The sequence below is a fragment of the Arachis ipaensis genome, chromosome B7, assembly GCF_059453495.1.
Source record: "Arachis ipaensis isolate K30076 ecotype BB chromosome B7, ASM5945349v1, whole genome shotgun sequence".
NCBI lineage: Eukaryota > Viridiplantae > Streptophyta > Magnoliopsida > Fabales > Fabaceae > Arachis > Arachis ipaensis.
The window spans coordinates 17550415-17571853 of NC_142442.1; the positions used below are offsets into that span (position 1 = coordinate 17550415).

Here is a 21439-nt window from a genome sequence, read left to right on the forward strand (position 1 = left end):
AAGAGCTTCTACTTCCATAACACCCTTCTTCTGAGGACCCTCAGAGTTCACAGGATTCCTGTTAGATGAGTATAAATATTGGTTACTAGCAACCAATTCAATCAGCTCAATAGTCTCCTCCGGTGTCTTCTTCTTGTGCAATGAACCACCTGCAGAATTATCTAAGCACATCTTGGACATTTCTCCCAAGCCTTCATAAAAGATGTCTAGTTGGGTCCATTTGGAGAACATGTCCGGAGGGCATTGCCTAGTCAGTAGCTTGTACCTCTCCCAAGCTTCATAAAGAGTTTCACCATCCTTCTGCCTAAAGGTCTGAACCTCCACCCTAAGTTTAGTCAGCTTCTTTGGTGGAAAAAATTTAGTAAGAAACTCAGTAACAACTTTGTCCCAAGTATCCAAACTCTACTTGGGTTGGGAATCTAACCATAGCTTTGCTCCATCCCTCAGAGTAAACGGGAAGAGCATGAGTTTGTACACCACAGGGTTCACTCCATTTGTCTTCACAGTATCACAAATCTGCAGAAAATTAGAGATAAATTGATTTGGGTCTTCGTGGGGAAGACCATGATACTGGCAGTTTTGTTGCACCAGGGTGACCAATTGTGGCTTCAACTCAAAGTTGTTCGCAGCTATAGGAGGCATCACAATGCTTTTTCCATAAAGATCTGCAGTAGGAGCAGAGTAAGAGCCAAGCACTCTCCTTTGTTGATCATTCCCATTCGGATTTTCCACATTGGCATTAACAGCATTATTAGGATCCATAGTGGATTCTGCAGCCTTGCAAACGTCGTCTGAAAGTTTTTTCAGGTTCAAGATCAAGGTCTAAGAGATGTTCCTTGTCTCTGTTCCTGTGCATAAACAAACGGAAAACAAAAAAAGATGAGAATCTCTACGTCAGAATGTAGAGAATTCCCAGTGAGGTAACCTGTGTAAAAGAAATAAAATAAAAGATACTAAAAAAAATAACTCTAAAATTCAAAAATTACTTATTAAAATAGAACAAAAAAATTTCGAAATTATTAGGCATATTAAATAAGAAAAATTAAAATAAGACTAACTAGGAAACACCAAACTTAAATTCAGAAATTAAGAAAAATATTAGTGCTATATATATATATATATTCAATAATACTAAAGTAAAAATTAAATAAAATTAAAACTAAAACGCCTAATCTAAGTAATCAAACAACTAATAGTTGTTAATCACTATCAATCCCCAGCAACGGCGCCAAAAATTTGGTGCGGTAATTTCTAACTACAAACTAACCGGCAAGTGCACCAGGTCGTACCAAGTAATATCTCACGTGAGTGAGGGTCGATCCCACGAGGATTGATGGATTAAGCAACAATGGTTGATTAATTTACTTAGTTAGACAAACAGAAAAGAGTGTTTTGGTATTCAAAAGCATTAAACAATAATTCAGAAATTTAACAAAGCAAGCAGTAAACAGGTTATGAAATATATTTGGAGAAACAGTTAAGATTTCAGAGTTATCTATTTTTTGGATTGACTTTTCTTATTAATTTATTTTAATCATGCAAGATTTAATTCATGGCAAACTATATGTGACTAAACCCTAATTCATTAGACCTTTCTAGTCTCCTCTAAAATTCATCGACTGCCAATTCCTTGGTCACTTAATTCCAATTAGAGGGCGAAGTTCAATTCTAGTTTATATGCCACAGAAATTCTAATTACCCAAATATAAAAGGATTATATGTCACGTATCCCGTTAAGTCCAGATAATTTGAAATTTAGGAGAATATGTTTTCAAGCTATTGTTCAAGTAAAAAGCTTTTCCAAGTTATACAAGAACTCAATTAGAAAGAGGGTCATACTTCCGTTCCACCCAAATTCATAAGATAAAGAACGAAAACAATTCTTAAATTATAAATCAGTACATGAATTAAAATAGAAAAATAATAGAATCAATCCATACAATCGACAGAGCTCCTAACCTTAACAGTGGAGGTTTAGTTGCTCATGGTTCAGAGAGAAAATAAGGGTTGTAAATTGGGCTGAGGTGGAATGAAAAGTGAACTAATGTTGGGATCCAATTCCTCCAGAAGAGAAGTTTATTATTTTCTCTTTTATATCTAATCCTAATTAATTTAAAAATCTATTTTCTAAAACTAAAATAATATCTTTTCCTATTTTAAAATAAAAATAAAGTTTAAATCAGAATTAATTAAATAATAAGCATTTTCTGCGTTTTCTGCACTTGGTGCATGTCACGCATACGCGTGTGTCGATGGTCTTCTTCGCGTGTCACGCGTACGCGTCAGGTACGCGCATACATCGCTGAGCAAATCTCCAAATCACGCGCATGCATCAGGTACGCGCACGCGTCGCTCCTCGCTGTCATCTCCTTTAATTCTTGTGCTGATTCCATTTGTGCAAGCTTCCTCTCCATCCTCTAAGCCATTTCTACCCTATATAGCCTTCTTCTCTTTTTCTGTGAAAGCTCCATCAAATCCAATCGAATGCTACCTAAAATAAACAGAATTGTACTAGACTCAAAGTAGCATCCATAGTGGCTAAAAGATAATTAATTCTTGATTAAACTCAACAAATTAAATGTAAATTCACTAGGAAAAAATAAGAAAGATGCTCACGCATCATATTGCAAGTGTGAGGAGTGTATGAAGTTAGTCCCATATCAAAGAAAGCAAGGAAGAGTGAGGAGTTTATAAGATGAGAGACCCATTAACTTACTACCTTAATGTTTTGAGTTGGATGTGGTGTCTTCTCATCTTATGTTCTCTCGCTTGATTCCTCCCCAAAGTCTCCCTGGTGGTCAAGAGCTCTCCACTGTTGGCCCAACACTATTCCTTAATTGTAATTTGCTATGAAGTTATGGTGTAAATGGCTTATAAGTTATAAAGCTACAAAGTGAATGGGTAATGTCATCTAACATTAATGACCGATTCAAGCTAGATAAACCTAAGAAGAAAGAAGATTATAACATATCACTCATTTTCACAAACTCGAAATGCAGAGAGAGAAGAGAAGAGGGGAGGAATGGGTGGTGTGACGGGGGAGAAGAGAGAGAGCCGAACCTCATGGAAGGAGCCTACGATAGAGAGGGAGAAAGAAATGGCAAAGAGTTTGGTGATGCGGTGGGATAGTTTTGGCAGCAACACAAAAACTTGGAAAGAAGGTGGGAATGAGCGATGCCTTTAGGAAGAAGAAGATGGGACTCGAACAATGGAATGAGGGAGATGCATTTTTTTTATATTAGGGTTGGTGTATACCGTCAGATTTTTCGTTGAAAAATTCCAATAGTAATGACCTTACTTAACCATACGCTACGTTTTGCCTTAGCATCAGAAACGAATCTGACAATAACAGCGGACCATTTTTTATTTATACCATTGTAAAATCTGACTAAAATCTTCACGGTAATATTCGCGCCAAATTGAAAATATTTTGCATTAAAATTATTGTCAGATTTAGCGTCGAATTTTTTTCGACGGTAATTTCTTCAACATTTTTATATTCACAAATTCTCACGGTAATATCAGCGAAAAAATATGATGAAAAATCCAATTGTACCAGTCCTGTTTCAAGTAGTGAAAGATTAAAGTGAGATGAGTTTGATTGTTTTTTGCTATAATTTGGTCTCTAAATAAAGTATACCATAAATATTTTAATCTTTCGAAATATTAAGATATGTTTTGATGATACTATAACTAAGACCAAATATAACTTGTGTGAATAGAGTTTGTATACTATTGAGAAAAGGGATGCTGGACTATGATGTAGATTTGAAAATGCAAACAATTGAAGAATGCAGACATGAATTTGGTGATAATTGGAGGTCAGGATAATAAACGTGCTATTAACTAATAAGATGAGATCATGTAGGTGTAGAAGACCGGAAAATAGAATGTATTGGATTATATTGGTTTGGCTTCTTTAGTATGCTCGGAGTTTATTTGCAAGGACAGTGTTTGTGTAGTTTTTGCCTAAATTTTGGTGTTGTTTTGGAGAGTTTTTTTTTCCTATAGTATCCCCTATCTCAATAAATTAAGGATTAATTCGTCGCGAACTAAAGTTTCATTTAAAGATTTGTCACTGGCCAATAAGTGTTACATGCACAAAGCGGAATTTAAAATCCAATACTTACTTAAGCTAACTAGTAAATTAACCACTAGACCGACCTAATATTATTTCTTCCTTTCTTGGACTGCTACTTTGCTCGACTTGAGCTTTTAATAACCATTTAAAAAAATGTATATATAAACAGATACATGGTAATTGTTTCGGTATCTAATTTTTGTATACTCACGGTATACAATATAAATATTATATGTCATGAAAATCAACCATCATTTATTTGTAATCTTTATACATATTATACATTTACAATGTATATTTTATATTTTAACATATATTTGATATGAATAACCTATTTAATAACTAATTCTTAGTACTAACATAACATAATTATAATAAGACTTTGATCCGTGGCATACAATTTGAATGCAAAAAAAATGGGCGCATAAGCAATAACATATTGCTTTGGCACAAATGGCTATTTGAGCTCAGAACTTAGACGAAAATGCAAAAGAAATATCCAAACACGTGTGTGCAATATTCAAAGACAGCAAACCTGAGTTAAGAACATCCCAATGGTAAACCAAACAAAAACAAGAAGGATGAAAAGCATGGGATGCCTTTAGTGAAATGGAAGATAGTGCATGCTCCAAAAAAGAAAGAAGGCTTAGGAACCGGAGATGCGTTAATGAGAAATTTGGCTCTATTATTCAAGGAGGATTATCCACTTTGGAAGAAGATCATATGCTTTTGCAATATCTTGGATCCAAATAAATGATTGTGTCCCAAATACAGTTTGAAAGGTTGGTACTTGGGCAAATATATGAAATTTGCAATTCAAGAATGATCAACTTAAAGATAAAGGGATAAAAAGGATGGTGATAAAAGTAGGGATAGAAACATAATTAGACTTTGGAAGGATCTGTGGATACAAAATTAGAGACAAATGGACATCTTTCTTCAATTGTTCCTGTGTCAAACCAACTAGAGTCATATATAGTGGAATGTGATTTTTTGGGATGGATTAGTTTTGGTGTGTAATTTTCATTGGTGTATAGAATTATGGAAGTGAGAATTAGAGGTCGTAGAAGAATTATGCAGTGTCTTATTATTAAATTATGTGGTTAGAGGGAGAGATGGAAACATGATAAGTCTAGAAGTTATCAAACAAAATCTTTAGTGTAGGTGGTGCAAGAGAGTACAATCTCATAAGAATACCAACCTATAGCTTCACGACCAAAGTGTGGAGAGAATTAACACTAAGGATTGTTTGTGTAAAATGAAGATTTTAAATCAGAAGCACAATAGATGCAATTTGTGTAATGCAACTGATGAGAATGTGAATAATCTATTCCTTAATTGTAATTTGCTATGAAGGTATGGTGTGAATGGCTTATAAAGTTACAAACTGAATGGGTGATGTCATCTAACACTAAAGACTGATTCACAAACTAGATAAGCATAAGAAGAAAGAATACTACGATATATTTATAAACTCGCAATGTAGAGGGAGGGGAGAAGAGGAGAAGCATGGGCGGTGTGATGGGGGAGAAGAGAGAGAGCTGAACCTCGTGAAGGGAGCCTACGGTAGAGAGTGAGGAAGAAATGGCGGAGAGTTTGGTGACGCGATGGGGGTAGTTCTGGCAGCAATACAGTGACTTGGAAGAGGCAAAAACTGGGGAAGAAGGTGGGAAGGAGCAAGGCCTTTAGGAAGAAGAAGATGGGACTCGAATAACGGAATGAGGGAGACGCATTTTTTATATTAGGGTTGGTGTATACTGTCAGATTTTTCATTGAAAAATTTCGATGGTAATGGGCCTACTTAACCAAACGGTACATTTTGTTTTAGCGTTGGAAACGGATTCAACGATAATGGCGGACCATTTTTTATTTATACCATCGGAAAATCGGACTAAAATCTTCACGGTAATAGTCACGCCAAATTAAAAATATTTTGCAACAAAATTATCGTTGGAATTAATGTCGAATTTTTTTCGACGGTAATTTCTTCAATATTTTCATATTCACAAATTCTCACAGTAATATTGTGATACGGAAATAAAAGAATAAATAAGAAAATAAGGATTCAAACTGAATAAAAAGATATATTGAAATAAAAATAAAAATAAAAATGATAGATTGAAATTAAGTACAAAGAGAATCACTCTACTTTTTACACAATTTCTTGACGCAACAAGAAAGGGATTCCTCAACCTAACTTGTCAACGCCATAGTTTGGAAATTGAATCGAAGGGACTCCTCAATCTTCTACCCAATTCCCCGATGCAACAAGAGAGGGACTCCTCAACCTCAATTGTCCACATCATGGTTTCATCACGAAACCAAAAAGGGGTTTTGAAACCTCTAAACCAAAAAAGGAAGATAATTTCTTTTTTTTTTTTGGTTTTTTTCTTCTTTTTTTTGTTTTTTTTTTTCACTTTATTCTTCTTCTTCTTTTTTTTTTTAAATAATGAAACGCAAACGAAAACAAGAACACAAGAACAAAATGAAAGACGCGACAAACACTGGACTCTTTTTTTTATGATAAAAGAAGAACAAATATAGATTAATAAGAATTAATCTAATACCTGAGCTCTGATACCAAATGATACAGAAATAAAAGAAATAAACAAGACAAGAATTGAAATTGAATAGAAAAGATACATTGAAATTGAAATAAAAACAAAAAAAGATAGGTTGAAATTGAATACAAAGAGAATCACTCTACTTTCTATCCAATTTCTTGACGCAACAAGAAAGGGACTCCTCAACCTAACTTATCAACGCCATAGTTTAGGAATTGTATCGAAGGGACTCCTCAACCTTCTACCCAATTCCCCGATGCAACAAGAGAGGGACTCCTCAACCTCAATTGTGTACACCATGGTTTCATCACGAAACCGATTTCATCACGAAACCGAAAAGGGGTTTACAAACCTCTAAAAATTCTATTCTCTGACTACAATAGCTAAGGAGGTATTTATAACCTCTTATTAGGTTGAAACAAAGAAAATCCTAAAGCCCATAAACATAAGGCCCAATCTAGTAATTAAATAAATAAAATTAAAATACATTAAATAAAATATTCTAAAAATATAAAATAAAATATCTTCTAAATAACTCTTGAACTCTTCATATCACGAACATTTAAAGCACGTATCATATTGGCAAAAAAATCTGATGAAAAATCCGACTGTAAAAGTCGTGTTTCGGCCTTTTAGGTAGTGGAAGATGAAAGTGAGATGGACTTGAGCTTGATTGTTTTTTTGCTATAATTTGGGCTCTAAAATATACCATGAATATTTCAATCTTCAGGAATATTATGATATGTTTTGATGATACTATAACTAAGATCGAATATAACTTGTGTGAATGGACTAAAGTAGACAAGAAAATCTAATAAGGTGTTGGCTAAGGGAAGATTTTGTATACTATTGAGAAAAGGGATGCCGGACTATGGTGTAGATTTGAAAATGCAAACTATAAATGGGTGAGGAAGAAAGACACGAATTTGGTGATAATTGGAGATCAGGATAATAAACATGCTATTAAGCATAGTTATCAGAATCGAATCGATAAGTTAAATTACTGGGTTAATAGTTCAATCGGTGAGTCACTGATCGAACTATTTGACCGGTAATAATTAAATAAATATATAAAATTATAATAAAATTAAAATTTAAATAATAAAAAGATGAATTTAATTTTAATACATTATATTTAATTATGTAACGTTACATCAATAAAAATAACTACTTTTTATATTAACCGCATAAATAGTTATTCAAAAGAACGGATGTGATTGGATAACTACGTAAAATATTTTATATTGTTAGTATATTAAAATTAAGTTATAAAATAAACAAATAAAATATTATTATGGAGAAATAAAAATAATATTTTATATTATTTAAATTTCATTGCTTTAATTTAAATATAATGGCTTTTAGTATAATTGTACGGTAGATCGGGTACCGGACGGTTCGGGTTGGTATTTAGGTTGGTGAGAGGGAGAATCGCTTGGTTCCGGATTGCTGGATTGGAGGAGGGGTAACCGATCTCCCGAACTCTTTGTGTGGAGAGGGGTGTCACCTACAATAAACACCGTAAGTTTTGCCTAAATTTTGGTGTTGCTTTGGAGCGTTTTTATTTTAAGTATTTGCTATTGTCTAGTGGGTTGTTACATGATTCAAATTTCAATACTTAATTAAGCAGATTAATGAACTAGTTACTAGACTAACCTAATATTTTAAAAAAAATGTATATATAAACAAATATATAGAGACTATTTCGTATCTCATTTTTTGTATACATGAAAACCCCGTGTTTAATAGCATATCCAGTTTCTGCCTGGTTTGCTCTTTCTTTGCCAATCAATCTATCCGATGAGCATCATACAGTGGTAAAGCCTTCCAGGAGTTTAAGATTCGGCTTATCCACATGCCCAGAAGTGGACCTTGGAACTCAAGCCCCAGACCCGCTGATTGCTCGACTATCTTTTTGCGCTCTGTCGAATTCCTATTTTCTTTCCTAAATCCTATTAAAATCAACCATCATTTATTTACATATATTTATGCATATTATATATTTACGATATACATTTTATATCTTAACACATTTTATACGAATAACTAATTTAATAACTAATTCTTAGTACTAAAGTAATACAATTGTATAAAATAAGACTTCGATCCGTGGCATACAATTTGAAAGCGGAAAAATGGGCGCATAAGCAATAACATGTTGCTTTGGCACAAATGGCAGTTTGAGCTCAGAACTTAGACGGAAATGCGAAAGAAATATCTAAAGAGCAAATCACTGTATTAAATCAAGAAAAGAAAAAATTTACACAAATAAGCCAAATAAAAAATTGTTTCATAAATCTACCAATAGTTATTTTTATATAGTTCGAATCTACTCAATTCGAACTCTATTTACATATAATTCGAATCATATTGATTCGAATTATACACACACGCACGCACACACACTAATTCAAATCAACTTGATTCGAATTACACACATACAGTAATTCGAATCAGAGTGATTCGAATTACACCCTGATTTATTAAAAAAATTAATAATTTATTAAAAAATTTATTAAAAAAAATAATAATTTAAAAATTAAAAAATATATATAATTTATTTCATCCATTAAAAAATAGTTAACAAAATATTTAATTACGAGACTTCTTTAAAATATTAATGAGCTATCAATTCGAATTCCATACAATACACTTTTGTCCATTTTTAATAGCTCATAAATATTTTTTAATAAATTTTTTTAATGAATTTATTTAAATTATACTACAAAAAATATTTTATTCTATGCAAAACAATTTAAAAAAAAGGCTTAAAAAATGTTAGGAGTACTATAAAAATTTGTAATGTTCTAATGACTTAGGTAAATACATGCATGTACTCACATTTTAAATAAAGTACTCTACATAGTCAATAATAATTTAGAAATTAAAAAAAATATTTTATTCCATACAAAATAATTAAAAAATATATTTTATTTATTTTTTCACACATATTTTCTGCCATTATATTGCCATTCGAATCCTCATATATTTCTAATTTCTCAACCTAACCTTCACAAATTCTAACACAATTTTCATATAATTTTACTTGAGATATGTGTCTTATTTTTTGTGATTTGTATAAGTGAGTCAATATATATAAATGGGTAATAGACGTATCAGTACAAGTTTTATTATTAACTAATGATAACTCTATTATATTAATATAGAGAGTAAATCAAATAAATATTTAAATTATTGGTCTCTAAAATTTGAAAAAAAATATTATTCTTCGTTATAAATATGTTTATTATATTTTTTTAATTTTTAAAAACTGTTTTGCCAAACACAATTATAGTACTTGTGCTTATTAAAAACTATTTTTAATGTGATTTTACCAAACGCAAGTGCTGTCGCTTTTAAAAAGTCATCTTTTAAAAGACAGCTTTCATAAGCTACTCTTAAAAAGTAAAAGCTTTACCAAACCAAGGCTTAGTTTGGTAAAGCTTTTACTTTTCAAAAGTAGCTTATAAAAGCTAACTTTTAAAAGATGACTTTATAAAAGTTGTAACATTTATGTTTGGTAAATTAAATTAAAAATAGCTTTCAATAAACACAAGCAACAACAATTGCGTTTGGTAAAATAGCTTTTAAAATTTAAAAATACTATAATAGACATAAATGCAAGCATTAAATTTGAAAATTAGTTAACATATGAGGTTATATTAGACTTTTAAATTTTAAAAAGCACAAGCCAACTTTAAAAAGCTCATTGTTAGGTGCTTTCAAAAGCACCCCTAACTTTTAAAAGCTGCAAGCACAAGCACTTGGACTTTTTAATTTACCAAACGCAAAATGAGGTAATTGTGCTTTTTAAAAGTACAAGCACTTCTCCAAAAAGCTTTACCAAACCAAGCCCAAGCCTTATTTAAATTATACGGTGAGCAATTCGAATTTTATACAATACTCTTCCACCCATTCTTGATAGCTCATGAATATTTTTTAATAAATTTATTTAAATTATGCCACAAAAAAATATTTTATTGTATGCAAAATAATTTAAAAAACATTTTTTAAGCCATTTTTTAAAAATTATTTTGCATAAAATAAAATATTTTTTGTAGTATAATTTAAATAAATTCATTAAAAAATTTTATTAGAATTTGTTACGAAAAGGGAGTAATTCGAATTAATATGATTTGAACTTCCTCTTGTCACGTGTTGCATGTAATTTGAATTGACTAAATTCGAATTATGGTTGTCTAATTCAACCCTACTTGATTAATTCAACCCTACTTGATTCGAACTACTTGTTTGGATTGGTCATAATTCGATCTAGGTTGATTCAAATTATAAAGAAATATAATTCGAATTTAGTTGATTCGAATTACATTATAGTGTACTCTGATTGATTGATGAATGAAATTTTTGTTTGACTGATTTGCGTAATATCAATCTCCCCTTCGCATATATGTGTTTTTTACCCATATCTAAACATGTGTACGCAGTACGCTGTGTGCAATTCTAAGACAATTACCAAATTGGGTTAATCCAGTAATTAAGAATTACCAAATTGGGTTAATCCAGTAATTTATTTATTAGCCAACGACAAACTCTTAAATAGGCTTAAATAGAGTTCAGTACATCAGATATACCATGGGAAATAAAAAAAAAATATATATATTCAAAGACAGTTACTTCAAACGTGAAAGATAAAAATTGCAATTTCAATAGCTAGTATTACTGTAATAGCCTGTTAGCCATATTAGTGCCGTAGTATAATACCAATAATATCATAACGAATAACATTATGTGAAACAAGTTTATCGACAAGGAACAATAAAAGAAAAGAGGGTGCGGAGAATGGAAGGATCAGAGTCGCTAACCTTTTTAAATACATAAATGCATTTAACTCTTTACTCAAGAAATTAACGAAAATATACATTCAACTCAAGGGGGACACATTTAGCTCCAACAAGTTTATTTCATATTAATTTGTATCCATTCATCTAGGAAGCCCATCAAACTCGTTGAAGCTTCACCAAAGCAGGACCATGAAATTTTGTTTAGTGCTACAACCTATAGAATAAAAGAAAAAATATATTTATGAACAACATGATGCAGCTCTGGATCCTTCTGCGGGTCTATCAACTAGAACCATCCCCGCCGGGTTTTGCGCTGGTTGAGCCCTTGGTAACCTCTTGGCTGCTTACATAAACATAAACAATTGTGTATATATGAATTCAGGAATTTATATCATAAAAGAAATGCAATTCATCGGAGCATTAAAGATGCATGTTGCGGTATAACAAAGTAAATTGTTCTTATTTGTCTTTGATAGACAGCCCTATCACTCTTTAACTATATCAAGAAAACGTTTACAAACTAAGTGAACTAGTGGACGGAAGATGCTCTTTATTTGATTGAATGCAACCAAAGAAAGAAGAGGCAGAAAAGTTACAGCATTATTTATCATCCTCATCAAGCAACCTAGAGCATAAGTAATAAGAGGAAAGGGCAGGCACCTATTTCATAGAATATTTCATTAACATTGGATGCAGTTTTGGCAGATGTCTCCATGAAAAACAGACCATTTTCCTCAGCATATGCACGTGCTTCCTGCATGACCATGAGAGAACTAATAAACTGGTAGTTCCAAGAAATGCCTCATGCAAGCTATCAGTCATACATGCATTAACAGTAAATGAGATAAGTATTAAGCTAGTTAGCCAGGTACAGCTATGTACAAGCCAAAGATAGAATCACCCCATATGAACCTTTCCGAGTCAATTTCATTTGATTTTCAGTTTGTAATGAGGCATCAATATCAAATCCTTTTGAAGATAAGATAAAATCGAAGCTGCAACAGAGAACTACCATGTTTTTGGGTAAACAACGAAAACCACCAATTTGTTTGAATACCCAAAAAGAGAGCTCCCATTGATGCAATTGGTGTATAAGAGCAATAATTTCAAAATATGCAAAAAAGTAAACATGTCTAACAAAAAAAAATAATAATAATAATGTCTGCAACAGAATTGTACAAGCAATATACAGAGAGTTAAGATATCTAATGACCCTAAAGCACCAAACCCTCTTCGAAATAAGATGCTAGTTGCAATTTGACACTAAGCTTTCCTTACATAAAGCTATAAAAATTAGAGCTAACATCAAATAGTACCCAAAAGATGGAAAATAATATAATTTATGTCTCAACTGAACCATGTTGCTATTTTATTAGCAGAACCTGGTGCTTCATCACAGTTGTAGCCACTAAATTAACAATGTTTTTTTAAAAAAAATTGATACTTGATAGCTAACACCAAAGTAGGAAAAGACAAGAAAAAGAATATTTACTTCAGCTGCCACTTTGCGCTTATCTTCCAAGTCAGCTTTGTTACCAGCAAGTGCCATGACCATGTTAGGGTTACCTGAGCAACACCAAAATGAGGGCATTATTTTAGCAACTAATTGTGATTAAAGCTGCTAGAAACCCTTCAGGTAGGGAAATTAAAAATGGACTGTGTTTGATATACAAGCATAAGAGAACAGCAAAACCAATATGAAATACCTTGCTTTTGAAGCTCTTGGACCCACTTCTTAGCTCGTGTAAATGAATCCTGTTAACAAAAGATAGAAGTCAAAACATAAAACCTTGTACAGAGAAACAATATGCATTAAAGCATAGGGTCTCTGCCGAAAAAAGAAAAAGTGAGGGGGGGGGGGGGGGGGACTGAATATGAAAACCAAAGGACAAAAGTGAGCATTGACAACACAATCTTTGCCACATTTCATAAAGAATGTGATCAATTCTTTTATATAATTTATCAATAACATTCATCACGTCCAAGAAAAGATAGCATGAACTCAAACAAGGTCTTCCTTTTTTTTCCAGATTATACTCTGGAGCCAGGTGTAGCAAGAAATACAGTAAGCAAATCATTTGCACAATCACATTACTCGTCAAAGTTCATCATCATGACAACATTTACTATTGACTTTGTGATTTTTTGGACACAACAAGAATTGCAGCAATGTTCTTATGTCAAAATACTTAAAACAACATTAACAACAACAACAAAAGATTGTCCCACTAGATGGGGTTACATTTCAGAAAAATATATCTATCCCAACTCCCAAGTTATATTCAGAAAACAACTAATAAAATTATATCGTTATTGCCTATCTAAATAGTTAATAAGAAATTTCCAAAATCAAAGGGAAAGATGTCTTACTGTGCTAGAAATATCATAGACAATGATAGCCGCAGCAGCGCCTCTGTAGTACATGGGAGCCAAACTATGGTATCTTTCTTGTCCGGCTGTGTCCCAGATCTCAAATTTCACTGTGGCATCATTTACAGCCAATGTCTGCGAAAAGAATGCTGCCCCAATTGTTGATTCCTGTCAACATAATAAATCAAAGAAATTCAGCAACATAATCCTCAGATCCATAAATATTAAATACCATAAACAGAATAAGAAAAGCCCTCTCTCTTTCCCCCAACCATCCACATTGCTTTTAGGGGTTAGAGAGAGTTTACTCTACTACCCATATTTTTTTAAAAATTGGCAGTAACCAAGATGAGCTTTCAATAGATTTATTTTATTACATTCTATTTAATTTAATGAGCTCCTAAATATTTATTTTGGAATCACCATCCAATAAAAGTTTGACAACTTGGCACAGTACTTTCTTTTCTAACAAAAGATTATTTTGTGCCAAGATTTACACTCAGTACACAGAGCCTTAATTCTGGGAAAGTAATATAAATATTAAACTCCAAGCCTCCAAGTGACAATTCGTTATCACTACCCTCCTATCCCGCTTAAAATGTGAGCAAATTATATGATCCAATATTGAGCTGAATGTTTTTTTGTACTCAGAATATCAATTTTTAATCACTGAATAATAGTCAATAAAATAAAGCTTTAATCCGATCCCTAAATGAAAACCAATTAATAAATTAATAACTTAAGCATAGTAAGATGGCAAAATTCAACTACATGTAATTCGCCGGATTTTTTCCGTTACTCATAAACAAAACCCCAAGCTAAATCTTCACTAAGATTTTGAAATTTTCCCATGCAAACCAACCAGAATATAGAAAATCGATATCTCTGTGATAGCTAATAATTAATAACCTGAAATTCAAGGAATTGACCCTTAACAAAGCGCAAAACGAGGCTGGATTTTCCTGCACCCATATCCCCCAGCAGAACCTGAAAAAAAAAAAGAAAGAAAGTAAGATTTGGTTACTATATGAGGGGAAATTGTAATCGAGGAAATGAAGAGAGGAATCGAGAAAAAACACAAACCAATTTGGCGTTGAGATTGTTGTGTCCGATCGTAGCCATGGAAGCGAATTGGACCGATCGGAGGCTAAGAGAGACAGAGAGAGAGAGAGAGATTAAAGAAGACTTCAACAACAAAACGAATAAGAAAGAAGTTTCCAGAAGGAAACGAAGGTTACTGGAATCAAGAGTAGAAGAAGAAGAAGAAGAAAAAGAAGAAGACGAAAGCACAAAGCAATGTGTTAAAGTCTCTCTCAATTTTTATTGCTTCTTTCTTGCGGTGTGGTTGTTTGCGTGTTGACGCGCTACTTTATTTCTTTTTATTTTATTTGCTTTCTGTTATTTCTACTTTTTTTTTTATCCTTCTTGTGAAATGGGGATTTTTTAAATATAACTTTCAAAAAAGAAAATTATCTTTTTTAAGACTTTTCTTTTGATATATATTACTTTGTAAGACTTAATCCTAAATTGAATATGAATTTATTTAAAATATTAAAGTTTTAAAATTAAGAATTTGTTGAATAAAACTATAAATTTATAATCGTGTATAATTTTAAAAAACAATTTTTTATATTATACCAAAATCAATATATAAATAAAAGGTAAGGAAAATAAAAAATATTTATCACAATAATTGTAATTATAAAGATATATTTTATTTTTTCTGTCATAAATTGATGATTTCTTATTTAAATAAGATATTTTAATTTTTAGTCAATGAACTATAGTTCAATAATAATCTTTTTATTTTTATTTAGAAGTCTCGGATTTAAATTTCACTCGAAAAAATATTTTAATATTTATAAATTTTAGTTATTTTACAATTTTTTGAGACAAATTAATCTTATTATAAAAAAGATTTTTCATTTTTTATAAGATATACTTTATTTTTTCTGTGTCATAAGATGATATTTTATTTAAATAAAATATTTTAATTTTATTTAGTTATTTTAAATTTTTTTCAGACAAATTAGTCTTGCTAGAAAAGAGGATCATCAACTTCTTTCCTTGTGAGATTTTTTTAAAAATTAATTATTTTATAATAAAAAATTTTTAAGTGACAATTTATCTGAAATTTGTTTAGGTCAATTTAGAGGAATGTTTATTGTTTATGTTTTATTGGATTTGGTGGCTTGATTTGACTGGCCGATTCCAAGTTGGTTTTACTTTATGAAACACATGACCATTGACCAAAATGAATGATGGCACCAAAATTGAACCATTCTCGTCCATCCATAAAGTTCGGTGAAATCATTTTTTGAGAAATTATTAAAGAAAAGTATAACTTATGAAATCTGACAAAAAAAAATATATTTATTTTCATCAATCAACCAAGAGTTAAACCCAAAATGGTTTTGAGATTGAAAAAAAGTGCATTATATTAGTCCTGATTCATTTTTCATTAACGACGATATAGTTTAATGATATAGATTGTAAGTGACACGTGTCACTCCATGATTTGACCACGTATAATGATATGATGATATGGTAACCAATGATATGCTGATGTGGATGGTTGTGCTACATGTCATAATATTATTTAGCCACGTGTTTGTTTATGCCACGTATCGCAACAGTATTCGTGCACGTGTCGTCCATTATATAATCATTGTAGATGCATCAAATTAGTCCTTCACTTTGTATTAAGTGACTCATTTTAGTCTCTAAAATTGAATGCCGTGCACCAAACTAGTCCCTTCACCAATTTTTCTCATTTTTTTAAATTTAAAATTTTGAATATCTTGGATGCACTAATTTTATTTTCTATTTTTTTATATATCGTTTAAATACAAGTACTTTTATGAAAAGTTTTAAGATTTTAGTTTTAATTGTATAATTTATTTTAATAATTTAACATTGGTAAATTTTGTAATATATAATTATGTTATTATAAACAAAATAATTATGTGATTGATTAGATACATTTTTCTATAAAAAAATATGTGTTTTTAACAAGAAATCAATAATTAAAATAAACATCTTTTTTTTATTCTCATGAAATACACGTTTTCGTTATGTGTAAATGAGTTAGATTGAATGCACTTCAAGCACCCTCACTATCATCTCCGACCTCTGCAGTCTAGACGAAAGAGGTTGAAGATGGTAATGAGGAAAGCTTGAAATGCCTTCACGTCAACTTCAAAACGGCGGTTAGGATATCCGCAAGAGAAAAAATATTTTATAAAAGCATTAAAAGAGGTCAGAAATGGTAGTGAAGGTGCTTGAAATGCCTTCACGGCTTCACGTCAACTCCAAGTCGGCGGTTAGGGTATTCACAAGAGAAAAAATATTTTATAAAAGCACTTTTATTTGATTAACATGTGAAAAAATAGAATTGACATTAATGAATTAAAAAATATTGAGAATTTTGAATTTATAGAAAAAATGAGAAAAAACTGGTGAAAGGACTAGTTTGGTGCACGGCATTCAATTTTAGGGACTAAAATGAGTCACTTAATGTAAAGTTAGGGACTAATTTGGTGCATCTACAATGATGACATAATGGACGACATGTGAACGAATATTGTTGCAACACGTGGCACAAGTGGACACGTGGCCAAATAACATTGTAACACGTGACACAACCATTCACATCAGCATGCCACGTGTCACTGGTCACCACATCATCATATCATTATACGTAGCCAAATCATGGAGTGACACGTGTCACTTACAGTCCACGTCATCAAGCCATGTCATCACATCGTTAATGGAAAATGGATCAGGGATTAATATGGTGCACTTTTGTCAATCTCAGAGACGTAATTAGTGCAATTGGAATCTCAAAAACGATTTTAGTGCACGACTCCAATTTCAGAGACCATTTTAGAATTTAACTCATCAACCAATAATAATTACTATATATATATATATATATATATATATATATATATATATATACTTTTTTTTGGACAGAGTTCGGGTCTAAAACCACCCGAACCAAAACCCAACCCGACACAAATACACCAATTCCTATCACTACCCAATACGACTGTTCCAAAGCGTGTTCCCTCCTCTGTAACTGCCAATTTAAATTAAAACCCATTAACACTATAGCACAAGGACAAGTTACGAGTTAATGGGAATATGAGTTAGGGAAATCTCTTGGAAGGAGTTCTTTAAAGTAGCCAAACTCGAACTATGAAAGGAACTGCTGTTACGCCGGGCTGATGACGCTGCAAGTTGAAGCCAGAACCTTCCTTTTTTGGTATTATAAATCGTTTTTTTTTTATTTTTTTAATATCAAGCCTTAGTAGTGTTTCTTACCAAAACGGCCCATGAGACATGTTTAATGTAGTTATGGAAGGCATCACCAGAAGGTCTGAAAAACCGTCAATGCCATTAAGAGAAAAACAGCAGTAATGTTGTACACAAAAAAAAAAACTAAAAAAAAAAAAATTAAACAATGACTTTTGTAAATAATATAAACAATTAGTTTTAGAATTGATGTAATAAAATAAAAAAGTATTTCACTCCTAAATTATTTTCTAAATCCTAACATTAGGATGATCATTCGCACATGTAGTGAATTGAACATTTAGCTATTGTTAACTGTGCATGAGTAAATCGAATCAAAAGAAATAACCATCATCCAACTAAGAATCAACCTAATCATTTGTTGAGATTTTGCTATGCATGACCTACCCTAGACGACTCTCTCTCTTCCACCCTAAATTAATCTAGAGCCAGCCCTATCTTCCTCATTTGAGTCATTTCTTCTTCTTCGGTCTCCCATTTTCATTCGACATCATTTTCAAGTTTCAATACTTCACGCCACGACAGCAACTTTGAACAAAACGGCAGGGAGGGAGATCTTGTGAACTCAATCACTAAATACGCAGGTAAGTATTTTATTTGTTTTTTTGGTGTCTAAGTATTTTATTTGTTGTTTATTGTTATTAGTAGTTGTTATATTATTTAAATTTTTTAAGCGAAAAGTAGTAGAAAAAATAGTTTATAATTTATTAATATTATTTTGTTGTTGATTAATAGTTCAGTACTAAATAAATTAGTTGTTAGTTGATTAGGACTATTTAAAGAATATAATTTTATTGTTGTAACGGTAGCAATAGTACTAGAGTTAGTGTTAGTTAATTGTTATTAGTATAAATTATTAATTAATTGTTAGTACATATTTTTGGTAATTTTAGTTTTTTAAATATTTTAAAAACATAATTAATTTAAATAATTTTAGTAATTTAGGTTTTGTGTTAAAAATTTATTAAAATATATTAGCTTTGATTATTATTAATGATTAGTATTTATTTTTAGAAATTTTTTTATTTTACATAAATGTTAGAAGTTTCAATTATTAATTTTTATTTATTTTAGTTTTATTTAAAATATTCAATAATAAAACTAAATTATTATTAATTGTTAGTATATATTTTTAGAATTTTGTCTTATATTTTAATTATTTATTAAAAACAAAATTAATATTATTAATATTTAGCATATATTTTAATTAGTTTTTGCCATCGTGTGATACTATAGCTAAAAAGTTCTTTTATATTTTCTATACAAGTGTGCGCCGTCCATTTGTACCAACGACTTATAACTTTTGGATGCTTTAATACAAGATAGAAAGTCCAAAAGACTTATGCTAGAATTCGGAGATCCTCAACCAACTCATTCGTTCGATAAGCATATGTAATTTTGTATCCAACAGCTGCTGATGGTTCTTTTGCAACCATTGCTTCAAAGTATGTGGACAAATTTTCATAAGAAGCTTTTCATTCACCAAATATTTTCTTAATTGTCATTTACTTGGTAAACCATGCTTTGCGATAACTTATTGTATATTTGAAAGGGTAACAGAAAATAAGAGAAGAGATGAAGAGTTTGAAGGGTACTATTGCAGATCTAGGCGTTGAAGTCGTCGGTGATGGTCCTCAGCAAACTCCCTACCCTCTGGTTCTCCGGCAACAACAACCACCAGTGGACAAAATTCTCCTCTAATCTTCTTGCGAAGCCACGGAGTCCAGTCCTTGTTGGAGATCCCGTCCTTGCAGTCTGCAACGTCGGCTTGTCGTGGCTGATGGAGGTCGTGCGACGGTGATGATGGTTGGTGAATTGAAGTCGCTGTGGGTGATGGAGGTCGTGCGACAGTGCTTCAAGGAGTCTAGCAAGTTCAAGGTTTTTGGAAGCAGAGATAGGGTTTGCTTCTCGGCAAAGCAAATTGGGAGTGGGAGAGCGTCAGAGACCTTGGAAAGGGGAGAAAAAGGTGTAATGGTGGTGATTAGGGGTCTTTTGACCACTGCAATAGCGTTGGGGGAGGCTAGCGGCAGAAGTCCATTGTGAAGAGGGGTGAGAATGACAAAAATGGGAAATGGAAAAAATAAAAAAAGAGAATGCAAAGAGAGAGGGGGGATGATGGTAGTAGTGGTAAAAATAAGGGTAATTTGGGATTTTTAGGTGATTTTTTAGTGTTTGGATAATTTGTTGTGTGGAACCCATATTTCATGGGTACAAATGGTAATTTTCTTCTTCTATAAGTAGATATGTCAACGTTTTCAACTTTCGTGGGTAAAAAAGGTAGTTTACTCATTTTTTGTTTAATTCTTTAAGGATTATTCTTAATTATATTACTTGTGTTGCATAACTTACCGCTGTTATGTATTCTGTTTTTGTTGTTGAAAGAATAATTACTAGCTATATTTTTATGGCTATGAAATTGCACCAAAACTAAGATGTAAATCTTATAACACTTCTTTTGTTTCTATATCTCTATCCAAGTCACCATCAAGATTTATTTCATTAGTTTTTTCATAATAAATATTATCATCTAGAAGTTCGATAAATATTATTATCAGAATTAAACCGAACTGACTAATTCGACCAAAAAAATTGATGAACTAATGGCCTGACCAATTCGATTTAAAAATACGATCGCATGAGTAATTAAATCGTTGACCGGTCAAATTCGTTAAGAACCGAATAGTTTGATTGCAAAGTCATAAACCGCTTCGAACCGGGCATGGATTCACCATGCACCAGCAACCTACCAAAGCGTGAAGGAACACTCACTGATCCACCAATTCTCCAGCGGAATTTTGGAATATATTCCAAAATAATTATTAATTTAATAATCATTTTGATTAAATTGAATTCAAATTGAACTAAAACTGTTTAAAATAAACCAATTTTTTAAAGTTAAATCCTAAATTGAAACTACAATTTTTTTTTATGAAAATTAATTTGTTAAAAACCAATTTTTATAATTCAATATGATTTTAAATCAAATAAAATTGGCTTTTACTTTCACTGTAGTAAGTCAGTAACTTCAATTCACCAAAAAACTGAAGAAGTAAAAAAATCCTAGAGTCTCTCTCATCCTTCCCTTCTCCTACCACTACCAACCGCCCAGGCCACCACTGCCATTACCACCGTCATTGTCGAACTATTCTCCGTCGCGGTCCCGCAGTTCTGGCATTGCACTAAGAGTAAGTGATTGTGAGTCTCTGTTCCCTCTTTTTCAATTTTTCTGTTCATAGTTTCTTGCCTTCATTTTCACTCAATTAATTAATTTATTAATTTGCTATAATTTTAATAATAAATTTGAT

General features: G+C 31.7%; 1 protein-coding gene and 1 non-coding gene across 2 annotated transcripts; one reads left to right on the top strand and one right to left on the bottom strand.

The window, feature by feature from the left end:
- Positions 1-224: 224 nt before the first annotated feature.
- Positions 225-333, top strand: LOC148550470 (small nucleolar RNA R71). The gene has a single exon (XR_015893453.1). It is a non-coding gene; the product is annotated as a small nucleolar RNA R71 (small nucleolar RNA).
- Positions 334-11457: 11124 nt separating this feature from the next.
- Positions 11458-15188, bottom strand: LOC107609384 (ras-related protein RHN1). Its single transcript, XM_016311340.3, has 7 exons — positions 14901-15188; positions 14727-14804; positions 13818-13985; positions 13154-13202; positions 12940-13013; positions 12108-12201; positions 11458-11787 (listed from the first exon to the last, which is right to left on the bottom strand). Exons 1-7 carry the CDS (start codon positions 14937-14939, stop codon positions 11687-11689), a joined length of 603 nt encoding a protein of 200 aa, XP_016166826.1. The 5' UTR covers positions 14940-15188; the 3' UTR covers positions 11458-11686.
- Between the last annotated feature and the right edge of the window lie 6251 nt (positions 15189-21439).